This window comes from Pimephales promelas, chromosome 19 (assembly GCF_988280905.1).
Source record: "Pimephales promelas chromosome 19, fPimPro1.hap1.1, whole genome shotgun sequence".
Taxonomy (NCBI): domain Eukaryota; kingdom Metazoa; phylum Chordata; class Actinopteri; order Cypriniformes; family Leuciscidae; genus Pimephales; species Pimephales promelas.
The window spans coordinates 27,717,179-27,733,166 of NC_142787.1; the positions used below are offsets into that span (position 1 = coordinate 27,717,179).

At 37.5% G+C, this 15,988-nt stretch overlaps 2 protein-coding genes and 1 long non-coding RNA gene across 3 annotated transcripts in view; 1 reads left to right on the forward strand and 2 right to left on the reverse strand.

Annotated features, from left to right (window-relative positions):
• Nucleotides 1-65: 65 nt before the first annotated feature.
• On the reverse strand, nucleotides 66-7,332 carry rrm1 (ribonucleotide reductase M1 polypeptide). The gene is made up of 19 exons (XM_039693942.2): nucleotides 7,124-7,332; nucleotides 6,397-6,485; nucleotides 5,663-5,840; nucleotides 5,468-5,568; nucleotides 5,307-5,366; nucleotides 5,163-5,202; nucleotides 4,487-4,649; nucleotides 4,202-4,343; nucleotides 4,028-4,111; nucleotides 3,786-3,947; nucleotides 3,232-3,311; nucleotides 2,951-3,152; nucleotides 2,434-2,583; nucleotides 2,131-2,352; nucleotides 1,971-2,047; nucleotides 1,195-1,330; nucleotides 1,015-1,110; nucleotides 758-946; nucleotides 66-465 (listed from the first exon to the last, which is right to left on the reverse strand). The coding sequence occupies exons 1-19, from the start codon at nucleotides 7,140-7,142 to the stop codon at nucleotides 283-285; spliced, it is 2,373 nt and encodes a 790-aa protein (XP_039549876.2). The 5' UTR covers nucleotides 7,143-7,332; the 3' UTR covers nucleotides 66-282.
• A 3,227-nt stretch (nucleotides 7,333-10,559) lies between these two features.
• LOC120494661 (uncharacterized) lies at nucleotides 10,560-10,903 on the reverse strand. The gene is made up of 2 exons (XR_005625875.2): nucleotides 10,810-10,903; nucleotides 10,560-10,688 (listed from the first exon to the last, which is right to left on the reverse strand). It is a non-coding gene; the product is annotated as an uncharacterized LOC120494661 (long non-coding RNA).
• A 135-nt stretch (nucleotides 10,904-11,038) lies between these two features.
• Nucleotides 11,039-15,988, forward strand: part of slc6a7 (solute carrier family 6 member 7) — a 35,374-nt gene continuing 30,424 nt past the window's right edge. The window contains exons 1-7 of the mRNA XM_039693943.2: nucleotides 11,039-11,160; nucleotides 12,265-12,484; nucleotides 13,913-14,044; nucleotides 14,245-14,393; nucleotides 14,504-14,547; nucleotides 15,588-15,726; nucleotides 15,850-15,984. Coding sequence (XP_039549877.2) covers nucleotides 11,089-11,160; nucleotides 12,265-12,484; nucleotides 13,913-14,044; nucleotides 14,245-14,393; nucleotides 14,504-14,547; nucleotides 15,588-15,726; nucleotides 15,850-15,984 — 891 coding nt within the window. The 5' untranslated portion in view covers nucleotides 11,039-11,088. The remainder of the gene's footprint in view (nucleotides 11,161-12,264; nucleotides 12,485-13,912; nucleotides 14,045-14,244; nucleotides 14,394-14,503; nucleotides 14,548-15,587; nucleotides 15,727-15,849; nucleotides 15,985-15,988) is intronic.

The window sequence follows — 15,988 nt, forward strand, 5'->3', positions numbered from 1 at the left end:
GTAATGCTGGTGGAATTACGTCAGCCAACTAAATCAACTAGTGTTCAAATGTATGTAAAAGCAGATCAAATTGTTCATCATTTTATTTTATCAAAGCTAAACAAAACAATCATAAATTACATTGAGCAAGTGATGACATTTTATTGTCCCTCAACCACAAAAATATCTTATAAATCTGAACAAAGTTTGATCTTACCAAAATTTTTTATTGTACAAAGATGTAAATGTATAATATTATTCATGCACCCATTATAAAAGGTTTAATACTGTACAGAGTTCAGTTTATGAACCGCACATCAGACACTCGTCTCGGTTCTCCAGCGAGCACACCATAGCGGCCATGTTGCGTTCTTTGGCTTCCTCCTCACTTTTCTGTGTCTCCTTCAGTTTCTCTTTGTTCAGAGTGAACTGGATGGGGTTGGCGGCTGGTTTAGTTCTCAGGTAGTACATTCCTGTTTTAAGTCCCTGTGGAGAGAAGTAGACGTATTATTTATCCGTCATCTAATTGACCTTATGCACAGCTGCACTACTTCCTGAACTTAAACCAGCTCCTTGTTTCCTGTCTGCCATTATTGGCCAAATTGATTAATCCAGGTGTGCCTGATTATTGTTGCCGTGACTACTAAGGTCAAGCACACCTGAATTAATCAATTTGGCCAATAATGGCTGACAGGAAACAAGGAGCTGGCTTAAGTTCAGGAAGCAGTGCATAAAGCCCATTCCTAAACTTCCAAGGCTCATGAAGTATCTAGTTTACCTGCTTCCAGCCGTAGAAGTGCATGCTGGTCAGTTTGCCATAGTTGGGTTCAGCAATGTGAATGTTGAGGGACTGGCTCTGGTCAATGAAGGCTCCTCGATCTGCAGCCATCTTTAAGATGGTCTTTTGAGAGATCTCCCACACCGTCTTATACAGCTCCTTTAGGTCATCTGGTATTGTGGGAATGCCCTGCAAGAGGAAGGACATTTAGAAAGCGACAAAAAATCTAAAAATCTAAATTGTAAATGCCAACTAACCTGGATGGATCCGTTCTGAGCGATTAGCTGGTTTTTCATTTCCTCGTTCCAAAGACCTCTTTCTGTGAGGTCTTTGAGAAGATGTGGGTTCACGATCTAGAGGTAAACGAAACCCACTAGTTAATGATGTTCAAAGAGCTCAGTTTATCTTGCAAACGTTCACTGTAACATCAAGCCCACCTGAAACTCTCCAGACAGAACTCTGCGTGTGTAAATGTTGCTAGTGTAGGGCTCGATTGACTCATTGTTGCCCAGGATCTGAGCTGTGGAAGCAGTGGGCATGGGGGCCAGCAGCAGACTGTTACGCACACCATGCCTGAGGAGAAAAAGAAGAATAAATGTCTGCATATATTTTTATATATTAGGGCTGTCAGTTAAACACGTTATTAACAGCGTTAACGCAAACACATTTTAACGGCATTCATTTTTTGCGATTAACAGTCTTTTTGGCCTAGCAAAATTTGTAGGGTTTTTCACATGGTTTTGCAACAGGACACGGCATGCGTGGCACTGCACTATGAAACCCATTGATTTCAAATCATTTAAAGCCCTTTGAATAGTTTGCACTGAAACCATCTTTTGGGCCTTGAACCATTTAGTTACCAGTATAAGTGCATTATATGGAGAAAATCCTGGAATGTTTTCATCAAAAACTTTAATGTCTTTTCGACTGAAGAAAGAAAGACATGGACATCTTGGATGACATGGGGGTGAGTAAATTATCAGCAAAAGTTTTTTGAAAAGTGAACTACTCCTTTAAGTATTTATTAATTATAAATGAGTGTTTGTGTCAGCTGATCTCCACAGTATAGTGACATTATCTAATTAAACATGCATTAATTTCCAGAACAAAAACCTGAACACTGTATAAAGCTAGGTTCAAAATGGTTTTATTTGGATAGATGGATAGGAATTATATGGTTTTAAATAACATTTATGAATGAGCAGTTACTAACTTTGCGATCTTCTCCTTGAGTGCCGCCCAGTCCCACAGGTCTGTAGGTGTCTTTTCCCACATATCATACTGCAGAATCTGTGAAATCACACCAGGAACAATTAGAGCTCTGTAAATCTCAACAAATATCAGATTTCCTTAAACTATAACATCTAACTTACGCCCTTGCTCACAGGACACCCGGGGTAGGTTTCATACGGTCCAAATTTTGCAGCCAGCTCACAGCTGGACTCCAAGGCAGCGTAGTAGATGGTCTCAAAGATCTGTGTGTTGAGAAGTTGAGCCTCTGCGCTCTCGAAGGGGAAGCGCATGAGAATGAAGGCATCGGCCAGACCCTGAACACCAATGCCGATGGGCCTGTGACGCTTGTTGGAGTTCTCTGCCTGTCAATTGAAAGAGATGTTCAACCTCTGTAGCGACTACAATAGTGCAGGATGGTTATAACAGAATAAACAGCACTTTACCTCGATCACTGGGTAGTAGTTGATATCGATGATTTTGTTCAGGTTCCTCACAATGACCTTTGTAACAGAGGCCAACTTCTGGAAGTCAAACGTTCGCTCTGAGGTGACGTACATATTAAGCGCAATTGACGCCAGGTTGCAAACAGCCACCTACAAGAGAGTGTTGTTCATCATGAATGTGCTTTCCAATAGAGTAGTTGTCATGTGACTAACGGCGATATTATTATACTGGTAACACTTTACAATGAGGTTCATTAGATAATGTATTAACTAACGATGAGTAATACATTTGTTACTGTATTAATTAATATTTTTTAATCTAAGTTAATAACTGTTAGGTCACATTGCATTAATGTTAACAAATGCAACCTTGGATTTTAATAATGTATTAGTAAATGTTGATATGAACAACTAGGATTAATAAATTCTGAATTCATTCTTAGTTGATGTTAACTAATGTACCTTATTGTAAAGTGTTACCATTATACTTTGTGTAGGTATTCTGCAATCTCCCTACCTCATCCTTACTGGTGTACTCTACTATCTCTGTGCACAAGTTACTGGATTTGATGGTGCCCAGGTTCTGCTGGTTGCTCTTGCGGTTGCAGGCATCCTTGTAAAGCATGTAGGGTGTGCCAGTCTCTGTCTGAGACTCAATGATGGCATGCCACAGCTGCTGAGCTTTCACCACACGCTTAGCTTTGCCCTCCTGCTCATAACTAAAACAAAAGATCACTGAATGATTAATAAAAAAATGACTTTCATAGTTTTACAGTAGTAGAATTAATATTTGCACACCTTGTGTAGAGCTTCTCAAATTCATCTCCCCAGCACTCATCCAGGCCGGGACAGTCACTGGGGCACATCAGAGACCAGTCCTGCACGGGATAGGAGGAACCACGTGAGTTTTTGCTCTTAAAATGAAGCATTTGAACTAAACTGGATGTGTTAACTTTATGCATACAAAACCAATATATAAACAAACCATTCAAAAGTTTGGGATCTGTAAGATTTCGTAATGTTTTTGAAAGAACCAAGGCTGGATTTATTAATTAAATCCAGTAATACTGTGAAGTTTTACAGCATTACAAAACTTTTTTTCTATTTTTTAGATTTTCAACTAATTTATTCCTGTTTATTAGCATCATTAATGTCTTAATAAATTCTGATATGCTGCACAATATCAATGTTGAAAAGTTCTGCTTAATATTTGTGGAAATAATTTCCCAGGATTTTTTGATGAATAGAGGGTTTAAAAATGTTTTATCTTTTGATCTTCCATCTTGGCTGAATAAAAGATATGAAGAAATCTGATATTTTATATATATCAAATAAGTTTAAAGTGGGCTCACCCCATTGGTTTCCACTCTCTTCATGAACAGATCAGGGATCCAGAGGGCGTAAAACAGATCTCTAGCTCTCTGTTCCTCTTTTCCAGTATTCTTTTTGAGCTCTAGGAAGTCAAAAATGTCAAAATGCCAGGGCTCCAGGTACATGGCAAAAGCTCCTGGTCTCTGAGTGAGGAGGACAGAAAATGTCAGTAATTCAACCCAAACTTAACCCCCCCTTAAACATCACATGTAAAATGCCTTACCTTATTTCCCCCTTGGTCCACATAGCGTGCTGTGTTGTTGTAGACACGAAGCATAGGAACCAGGCCATTTGAGTTGCCATTTGTCTAAATGACAAAAGATATTATGTGAACCCAACTGCTGAGTTTAAAAGTACCATAGGAATGAATCTAAAGCAGAGGATGAAGAAAACTCACCCCTGCGATGTAGCTGCCAGTGGCTCTAATGCAGCTCACTGCCACCCCGATTCCTCCGGCAGACTTCGAGATGAGGGCACACTGCTTCAGTGTGTCATAGATCCCATCGATACTGTCATCTTTCATAGCAAGCAGGAAGCAACTAGACATTGGACAAAGGAAGTTGCTTGAATATGCATACAGTAGTCTACGGACTTTGCAAACAGTAAATAGGAAAACATTTGTTTTGAAAAACTGCCCCCTTGTGTCTGATTGCTGTATAATGACTGATTTCCTGGTGTTCACCTGGAGAGTTGTGGCCGGTTGGTGCCGGCGTTAAAGAGTGTAGGGGAAGCATGAGTGAACCACTTCTCAGACAGCAGGTTGTAGGTTTCAATAGCTGCTGCAATGTCCTCCTTGTGGATGCCCACGGACACTCTCATCAGCATGTGCTGTGGGCGCTCGGCGACTGAAAACAGAAGAGGTCACGGTGTCACAGGAACGTTTACCATTCAGGTCAGTCTCTTACTTGTATTTCCTTCATTAAAAATGCTATCTACCACTTCTTATTTTGGTCTTTTCTTTATGGTTTTCTATTTTTCCTCTTCTCTACATTAAGGCTGTGCTGGTAAATTGCATGGTGGCCAAGTAGCACCGAGTTGATAAGCCAAAACACTTTTTCAGTATGTGAATGCTGTTTTACATGACCATGTGTGCACAAAGCTTTGTTTACAAAAGAAATATCAGGTTAGCAATTAAATGCAACATCGCAGCCAGAATGAGAGAGGTACGCGAGCCCATATTTTAAAGCCTGTAGTGTGTTTCACTGACGGAAGTATACATATATAATCGACCCCCCAATCGCTGCCAGTGGTTGGTTTATTACCACCGCGGTGGTAAAAAAAACTTGCCACCATCACAGCCCTACTCTTCATTTCCCTGTCATAATTTGCATACAGTGGATTTCATTTTACTAACTTACCCTTTCCATTGATCTTCAGAAGATACGAGCGCTCCAATGTCTAAACGAAATGTTAAAGAATGAGATTAACGCCACAAACTGACATCCAGGCAAGCATTAGTGTATTTTTTTATATATTTTTACATATTCTCGTTTCAGAATTACCTTGAAGCCAAAGAAGTTGTAAGAGAAATCTCGGTCAAATATGATGGCTGAGTTGAGGCGCTATGGAAATTAGGAAAAAACACATTAATTACAAATACTTAACCCAAAATGCGACACTGTGGGGATTAAAAATAAAAGAGAGAACTGCATATCATACTTACATCTTTGTTGGCCAAAACAATATCAAGGGTTTCTTTTGAAATCATAGGAGAGTGGCGGTTGTTCAGGGGATTCACATAGTTGTAGAGATCCTCCATTACATCTACGATTGGAGGAAAGCAAGCAAATTAAAGGCATTAATTCATAGATTGTGAAGCGTAACATTGACATGAAACGGGTGATGCATGGCCACTCACCACTGAAGACCTTCTTAGTTTCTTTGTGAAGGTTGGACACAGCGATGCGGGCAGCTAAGATGGCATAGTCAGGGTGTTTGGTGGTGAGGGTGGCAGTGATCTCTGCAGCCAGGGTGTCAAGCTCTACTGTGGTCACGCCGCTGTAAAGGCCCTGAATCACCTTCATTGTGATCTGAGTCTGCAAAGCAAAACCATCCGACAGAGTCAGAGCTTTACATTTGGCTTCTTGGAAGATGCCTCTTTAATGAAATTACTTATTCAAGTTAAGCATTATGTTTGAGGGTGGCCAATACAGTTTAAATATTACAAGGGCGTTGGCTCTTCTAACAGAAGTTGGAAGTGGCCTGTTATGAATTTACTGTTTGATGAGTGACAAAGGCCAGGTTTCACAGACAGGGCTTAGATTAAGCCAGAATTAGGTCTCAGTTCATCCAAGTAGTTTTTGTAACAAGATATTTTAAGACAAAACAATGGCACTGACATATTTTAATATGTGTCAGTGGAAGATGCTTTCAGTTTAGACAGCTCAAACATGCTTTCTAGTCCAGGATTAAGCTTAAGCCTTGTCTGTGAAACCGGAGGAAATTATATTATGTGGTTTTCAAATTGAATGTGGGGGTCCCTTGCACAGGGATAATTATATATGGGAGCCGTGGCATCTAAAAGATTGAAAACCCCTGGACTAGGGAATGTGTGACAAATTTAAGATGTTTTGAAGCATTTTCATAACTTACAGGATCGACAAATTCAGAGTTGAGTCCATAGCAAAGTTTCTGTATGCGTGATGTGATTTTGTCGAACATAACACGCTCCTGGCGCCCATCTGAGAGAACAAAAAACATCAGATGAATAAAAATGATTCATTTATTTATTAATGAACATTTATTAGAGGATCTATTTAATATATTAAGTCAAATATAATAGCACCCATAGTCAAGAATACATGAACATGATATGAAATGCAAATAAAGACATGAAATGTGGATAAAAACATGCTGCTGGTGAGTGAGCTATTACTACTTTAAGCTATTATAACCTGTCACTTGACGATAATGTTAGTATTTTTAGCATTACCCGCAATGACCTAGTTAATAAAGCGGTTGGCGCCAACTTAAGAGTTAACAAAGAGAACAGCTAGTCGGCTGCTAGCAAAACATATTGTCAAAGATTAAGTTATGTAGTTGGAAAAGTCAATTTAATAACTCACGGGAAATAATTATGCGATCTTATCAAAGACTTCAAATCAACTCAACAAATTTAGCGTTACATTCTTCTCTTTACGTGCAGATATTGAAACACGATTAAGGTCAATAAATGTTTGTTTTGCAGACCTGCCATCATTGTAGCTATGATGGGAACTATTCAAAAACAGTAGTTACTACTTGTATAAGCATTTAAATTATACATTTTTGACTATATATTGCAAATGAACAGGTACTTGGAGGATGAGTGGGACTTTACCTCGCTTGATCACGTGCATAATTTCGGTATCTGGTAGAGAGCACAGCACCAAAAAAAAAAGAACAAATAGTAGCTGATATTTGTAGATAAATTGTTGTTCTGCTGGCCGGCCTCTCAGCTGCTCCTGCAGACAGTTGTTATGAACAAATCCTGAGCGCGAAACACAAAACCCGCCAGAAAGCTCTTCGTCATCTTCCGGAACAAGAATCTTAGCCAATGGACTTTCGCTCCTTCTTCTTCGTCGTTATCAAATTTATTAGACAATGGAAAAGAGTGATGTAACATTATAATCGTTACATAAAACGTCATATAACTTAACAGCTGAAAATACCTACGTACAGGGGTGTAAATTGTACATTGTACAGTTAAAGTACAGTAAATAATGTCAAATGTTTTTGAAACAAAAAAAGCATGTTGAATTGCACCAATAGAGTGCCGAAGTTACGACGTCACTTTGTAGGCCAAAACGCGGAAGTAAGTTAGCAATTTAGCACTACGGTTCCCTCGCTCTAAAGCCTATGGGATTTTTGAATGGGTTTTTTGCTAAATCGCCTGAAATAAGGTCTGTGTTGAACAAAACCTCTAAATATTTTTACGTTTTGATCTATGACAGAACACACAGTTATAACCTGCTTGTGTTTTTTTTTTTACTTTATTGTGTCTGATTTTATTTTTTAAAATCTTAATATAGGCTTCAAAATGTATACATTTTGGATTAACTTGTAAAGATCTTGCTAGACAAAACGTGTAAGGGTCATAACCCTTTGTTAAACACTGATCTTATTTTATTTTTTTTTGCGATTTTCCAAAAGTCTATGGGGAAAATGCATTGGTTTTCGACGCTAGCTTCCGAGTTGTCCTACAAAGTGACGTCATCAATTCGGCACTCATGCTTGCATTTTAATCCATTGTATTTTTAAGGCTAGCATTTTTATGGGCTGAAATTCAACATGGTTGAATATTTAAGCAGTGAATATTTCATTAAAAAACATTTCAAACATATTTTCATGATTAAAAATTAAATAATGCATATTCACTTTCATATTTCACTTCCAAAATTTTCTAACTGTTTAAAAATACAGTCTATAATATTCAACAGGCAATTTTACGGTCCATTTTATTTCGCCTTGAAAATTCGCTTCCACAAATTCAGTGGTTCAAATTCGACGAGGGAACCCATGCGCCGCTAGTTTCCGAGTTATCCTACAAAGTGACGTCATCACTTCGGCACTCTAAATTTTTTTTTATTTATTTATTTTTTTTTATTTCAAGAATTACAATTACAGTCAGGGGTACATTGAATAAACTAAATAAAAAAAACAAGAAAAGACAAACAAAGCAGTGACAAACTTAAGTTAAACAAAAATGTGAAAATGTTTACATATAGATACACATTTTGCAGCTTTCTTATTTTTCAAACCCAGTATTGTTTTTAGGTATTGTTGAATTTCTGCTCTTAAAATTAAAAACAAAGGCTTGTTTCCACCAAATTTACATTTATGGATACTAAATTTAGCTAACAGAAGAAGAAGATTAATTAGGTAGTATTCCCTACGATAAGATTGGTCATAAAGGAAAAAACCAAATAACACATTTTTGAAGCAGAGTTGAATTCAACGGTGAAGTCTTTCTCTGGTGACGTCAAAGAACGAGAGTATATGCTCGGTAATCTATTGCTTTTCCTGCAGTTCCTGGGCGTCACGTCGAATTTGAACCACATTTCAGCCCATAACAATTCTAGCCTTAAAAATACAATGAATTAAAATGCAAGCATGTTGCATTTGTGTGTCTGATTTTTTTTATTATTATTATTATTTTATTATTGACAGCATTTGCAGATACAAACAACACATTCATACATAAATAAATACATAAATAAATAAATAGATAAATAATAAATAAATAGATAATTAAAGTACATACATGAATAAATTATATCCAGTGGGTTCTGCAATGTCCAGCAAGGCTAATCAACAAGCAGTCCAATTCATATATGAGTTCCAATTTCATTCACTCACACGATGTCACAAGTTTTGAGTAGCACAGTCTTCAGAGCTTTACAGTTCTTTGAATATCTTATGGAGTCCAAGTATTCATTGACTTCACTCTCAAACAAGGAAAGAAGGGTTTAGAGCCCCTGAACTGACATTTATGGATGTGATATTTAGCGAGTAGAAATAAAAGATTAATAATGAAATACTTTCCTTCCTTGTCCGTCTTAAGGTCGACCACACCAAAGAAAACATTTTCAAAGCAAAATGAGAAATCCGTAACGAAAAAGGTTTGGATAAATTCAAGGACATCTGACCAAAGTTTTTCTGAGTATGAACATTTCCAAAATAAATGGCAAATATCTTCATCTGACCTTTTACAGAAAGAGCATTCAGATTCAATATCTGGTTTATACCGCTTAAGCACACACTTTACTGGGTAGAATCTGTGAATTAATTTAAACGTAACTTCTCTCACTTTATTAGTATATTTAAAAGGCAAAGACCAAACTATTTTCCAAGGGACATTCTCTACTAACCTGTTCCAATATGGGATTATATAAGGAATAGAAACAATTTCTTTTTGGTATAAAGCCCTAGTTTTATTTTTCGTCACTGCAGAAAAGCATAATTTCCCCACAGCAGTATCAGATAAATCCATATTGTGAGTCAGTGGCCATGGGAAATTAATGCCTCCCAGCAACATTCTGATACCAGAAGGAATTGCACCAAAGACAATTGCATACTCCTTAACTGAAACAGGAATTTGACATTTCTGCAAGAACTCTGAATAACTGTACAGTCTGCCACTTGTGTCATAGAGTTGGCCAACAAGTACAATATTATTCCTGTACCAGTTTTCAAAAAATAAAGATTTGTTTTTGTAGAGAATGTCCTGGGTCTGATTATTGTTGCTGTGACTACTGAGGACAGGCACACCCGAATTAATCAATTTGGCCAATAATGGCAGACAGGAAACAAGGAGCTGGCTTAAGTTCAGGAAGTAGTGCAGCTGTGCATAAAGCCAAAAACATTTGACATTATTTTACTTCTCATAGAAGTTCTGGTTTTACAATTGTAATTCCCTGATGGAAATAGCTGCACATCTATATTGTCATCATGCAAGTACAGATCATGTTTGAATTATAAAGCCCGTAATCTCTAAAAAAAAAATGAAATCACAAATAAAATAAAGTAAAATATTTTCATTATGTTCAGTTTTAGACATGTTTTTTGCTCAGCTCAGTATTTACTTGTAGAAAACTGATTAATTAACACTTTTGTAAGAATTTTTGATGTAATCACATCCATAAATAAATGCATTTAATAATAAATATTTATGTAAACGTTTATGAATAAATAGGCCTACACAAATAATAGACTAGAATATATTAATACATTTTAAATGAACAAATAAATAGTATTTGTAAAAATATTGTATTAAATTGTATAATGTCTGTTGTTGTATCCTAGGCTACCAAGCCACGACACACTGCGGTTTCCTGCTGTTGTAGCAAACTTGCCTGCAGAAGTGACTTCCTGTTGAAATGAGACCAATACGCTTTATCACTTGTCTGAAACGTTATGTCAAAGACAGACTGAAAGCTACATATATGGACTGACAAATATTAAAAAGAATGGAGGATGGGAATGACTCGACAGTGTTCATAGGAGGGGCATTATTTACGAGTTTACCTGCAGGAAGGTGAGCTCTGTGTGTGCGGAACAGACTCCGGCGCCTCCCTTCATCGACTGTTCCTCCCTCCCCCCAACCAAACCGAGTCCGACGGTCCGACCCACCAACAACATGGATCATTGCAGTCCACCTGCTGCGCCTTGCAGTCAAGATTATTCTATCTTATTCTAAGGTATCTATGAAAGGTCTCTAGAACATTGCACTGTTTTAGAGTTAACCAGGATCCTCGATGAAACCATTAAGTGAATAGCGAGCATCAGAAGAAAAGCGCTGGGGAGATGCCAAGTGAGGAGGAGGCGAGAACAGCACCTGGAAACAGTGTGAATGTGAACGCAGCACCTACAAGAGAGGTACTTACTAATACCAATAAACGCAAATTCTTATTTTACACGAGTGTTTTTGATGTTATTTGAGTTTTGAATGAAACTTGGACTCGTTTGAACACTATATTGGCTTGCTGGTTTGTCGAGGTAACACAACCCGTCTGCTCTCATTCCTGTTCATGACTGCATTTCACCACGGTTATGTCGTTTTTTGTTGTTGTTAAAGTTAGTTCAAAAAGATTCAAAAGTTAGTTTGTATTTTTATATTTGTGTTAAGGTAACTTATAGGTAATAAAAAATGCAAATTCTACCTTCATTTGGTTCCATAAATGATTTGCTTTTTTTCCCACACAAAAGGATAATAACGGTCACTATTCACTTTTTTCCTTCCATAGAGTGCAAGTGAATTGTGACTTGTATTCATTTCTCTTTATCACTCCCTTGGTAGATAATAAACCAATAAAAATAATCATTTGAAGGATGAGGATAGGATAAAAGCTAAGGAAAAGTGAATAAAGATGACAACTGTTATTACAAAATGTAATGTTGGTCTGTCTGCATACCATAGACAACCTAATAATACATATTTATATGATGAAAAATGCCTACAAATAATGGCAGTTACAGCCTCCCCCTTATTCAGTAGTGTGTCATCCATGCACTTTTAGCAATCAAATGACTTCCCTTTTATCTCACTAAAGGGTTCATACTGTAAAAACCAAACTGACCGTTAGTTCCTCATCCCAGACTTTAGTGAAATACAGAACAGGCTAATAGAGCACAGTCTTCATCTGAGAAGAGAAGTAATGCAAACTAGATAAAAGCGTTTGTCCAGGCACACTTTGATGTTGGCTTAAGAAAGCAAGGTGAAAAGTTTGAAGTAGTTTTAAAATATTGATGTTTAAGATTTGAATAGTTTGAAGTAGCATAGCCCATATTTGATTGAATAGTATTGAAAAAATAAAATTTTAAGGCCAGGTAGATATTTTTCAAGGGTGGTTGGTTCAAAAGATCTCTGAGTGGACTTAGTCATCTTTATGTCTTCTGATATAATTATTGAAAGAAAAGGAGGTGTGTTGATCTGTTTTATGGTTGTGTTTGATCATAATCTTTGAATGATCCTCTTGGCAGAGTTCAGGACAGCAGAACGGGTCTTCTCGCGATGCCGTCAGCCCCGTATCCCAGTCCCAACCTGAGCATCAGCCTCCATCCTCTCTATCCCCAGCACCTGCTCTGCCTCCCAGAGAACAATGGGGTGGCAAATATGAATTTCTTCTTTCCTGTATTGGCTACTGTGTTGGCCTGGGAAATGTCTGGAGGTTCCCCTACCTCTGCTACCGAAATGGAGGAGGTGAGCGACCTTAAATATGAAAAAAATAAAAATAATAATCTGTTGGGATGAACAAAGATTGTGGATCATTTAAGTTGTAAAAAGCTATACTCAGTTTAAATGTGTGGTTCATTTACCATTATATGGTGAAGATTTGCAGGCAATTTCAATAGACTTTTGCCCCATAAAAGTTCCCGCATAATTTTGTGAATGGGTCTTTCATGGGAAAACCAGGAAGTTTGGTAATCCTAAACTGAAATCCATCCCTCTGACCAACCAACCAAAACTAAAACCCTTCCCTGTAGTAGGGAGGAGTGCACATTCCTCTTTAAACCTCTGAAACAAATTTGCCTGAACCAAGACAACCTCAAAAAAAGGAGCAAATTTGCAATGTAAAGATGGTTAGTATACAGAAGAAGACACCTGTTCAAGGATTGTGGGACTAGGTAATGTAGAAAAGCACTGAGGTTATAGGTTTTAGTACCATAGTAAATTCTTAAAGGCGCCCTTTTACGAAGTCTTGGTTTTGTTTTGGGGTGTACCAGAATATGTTTTCATGCTTGATTGTTCAAAACACACATTATTTTTCACATATTGTACATTACATCCCAGTCTCGAACTAGTCATTTTGAATGAAGCCCCTCCTTTTTAAACAGAATATGTGCTGTGACTCGTCAAAGGTTTAAAAGACTCATGAGAATCGTTGACGTTTTGGAATAAGATGGGTGTTTGAATCAAGATTGCGATCGTTTAACGATTAATTGTGCAGCTCTAACAAACAGTGATGTTTCAGTTCTGTTCATGTTTAGTTATAGAATTATCAGGACTTTAACATGGGCATATATAATCTTTATTTGGCATCATCATCACATAGTAAAGCTTTTATATCAATTAGACTAGCTTCTTAACAGTAAATCAGATCATTTATATATATTTTTTAAAAATCACAGCTTTCCTGACAGGATGTTTTCATATCCATAGGTAAATATATAAAGTGTTTTTAAAGTTCTGGATTTAATGTGAATGTATAAATTATGCAGATCCTGAGGGGAAAAAAACAAAAAAACATTGACAAATGCCGGTGATTTAGGAGTGTGGAATCACTGGCACAAAAGACATCATTTGTGGCTATGGCTCAGTGGTTGGTGTACATGCTCTAACATGTTGAGCTGTGTCTGACTCATGCCGTTTAAAACAAATATGAATAAGAATAAAAGTGTTTAAAAGGCCAAACATTAACATTGACGACGAAAATTCAAATGTAAGCATTTGGCAGATGCTTTTATCCAAAGTGACTTCCATTGCATTCAAGGAATACATTTAATCAGTTCTCGACTTTCCCGGGAATCGAACCTATGACCTTGGCATTGCTAGCGCCATGCTCTACTGTTTGAGCTGTTATAAGTTTGTGGAATAGAACATTGACTGTTATCCTGTGTTGGGTTGCAGGTGTGTTTCTCATCCCGTACTTCATCATGCTTTTCTTCACTGGAATGCCTCTCTTCCTCATGGAGCTCAGCCTGGGCCAGTATGGAGCTGCAGGTCCCATTACCGTCTGGAAGTGCTGTCCGCTCCTCAAAGGTACCACAACACATGCAGTTCAGCAGCTTCATTATGGTTTGTAAATTAGGCTGTGGGTTTGAGTTCCAGTCATTATTCAAAGTCGTGTAGCTCCACTTTGCATAAGTAATAATAAATAGTCCCTCTGTATTGTAATCATCTGTAATTAAATACAGGGCTAAACGAAAGGAGCTGATTGTGTTGTCTTGGCCTTATTGCAGGGATTGGCATAGGGATGCTGTGTGTGTCCATTCTTGTGTGTCTCTATTACAATGTCATTATCGCTTGGACATTCTACTACCTGGGCAGCTCTTTCCAGAGCCCTCTTCCCTGGTCATGTGATGCTCTTCATAACATTGCCTTTTGTGGAGTAAGTCTTACTTTTCTGCTCAAAAGTTAACATGAAATGCTAAACAATTGTAATTTGTAGCCTTATAGACTGCTGCCTATCACCTGTGTTACCAATTTTTCTCTCCACAGAACAAAACTAATGTCACCCAAAGTCCCTCTGAGGTCTTCTGGAAGTAAGGATTCTTAATTATTCTTTTTTTTTTCTCAGCTTCTCAATATTAATTTACTAAATTAGTATGTAGGTTGCCTTCTTTTGTAAATAAATATAATGGAATGAAAAATGATTTAAAAAATACCATTGATTTTGAAACTAGTGTATATTAATATATTAACAGATGATCCATAAAATGTGCACGGTTATGACATGATTTGTAAGCCACTTAATTTATTTTTTGAGTCTCAGTAAATGTTGTATCTTGTAAAAATGCTAAAATTACTTTTAATATAAAGCACAAGCTGAACAAAATTGTCAGAACACAATGTCAAATTATATATACAAAAGCGACTTACAAATTAGAACTAAATTAAAGCGAGTCATCGTGAAGAGGCAAAAACAACATTTCTCAGAAGGGAGCTGCTCATTTTAATAAATGCTGTTCATTTGGACTTGAATGTATCAAATATTAAGCAGCACAACTGTTTTTGACATTTATAATAATCAGAAAAGTTTCTGAGCATCAAATCAGCATATTAGAAGGATTTCTGAAGGTGACACTGGAGACTGGAGTAATGATGCTGAAAATTCAGCTTTGACATCACAGGAATAAATTACAAAAATTGAAAATATATTAAAATACAAAACAGATCATTTAAATCGTCACATTATTTCAAAATACAACTGTTAATAAATGCAGCCTTAGTAAGCACAAGACTTCTTTGAAAAGCATTAAAACAGTCTTTGAATGGTAGAGTAGATTGAATAAATGCTGTAAAAGTATTTTCAAGCTCACCTGCATGAACTAATGTTACCAAAGTTGTTGCATTCATTTGATTGTTCATGTTTCATGTTGGTTCACATCCTTGAATCTAAAAATACCACAGTTAGAGGTGTGATGATCTGTTGTTACGGACACACACAGACCTGTATCATCTATTCTGGTGTTCTGTGGCGAGACTAATGCTAATGTAAAACAAACCACTTGAAACAGCCCTAGCCGATGGCACAATACTGCAGGTTGAACTTGAGGCTTACACAGTGTTTGTGTGTGTTCAGTGTAAAGGTTCTGGGTGTGGTGAACAGTGAAGGGCTGCATGATCCCGGTCCAGTGCGTTGGCCTCTCGCTCTCTGTTTGCTGGCGGCCTGGGTGGTCATTTTTCTCTGCATGCTCAAGGGCATTCGCAGCTCCGGCAAGGTAAGATGTCGCAGTGCATCCAGTTGCCTTTTACCCCAGTAGGAAAGTAGCTGTACATTTCAGAGCAGAGGAGAATATATTCTACATGATACAAATAATTTCCCATCTTTCCTCTGATGTCAGGTGGTGTATGTGACTGCCACCTTCCCCTATTTAGTGCTGGTGGTCCTCATCATCAGAGGGGCCACCCTTGAGGGCTCCTTAAACGGTGTCGCCTTTTACCTCACCCCAAACTGGGTCAATTTGGCTGATGCACAGGTAC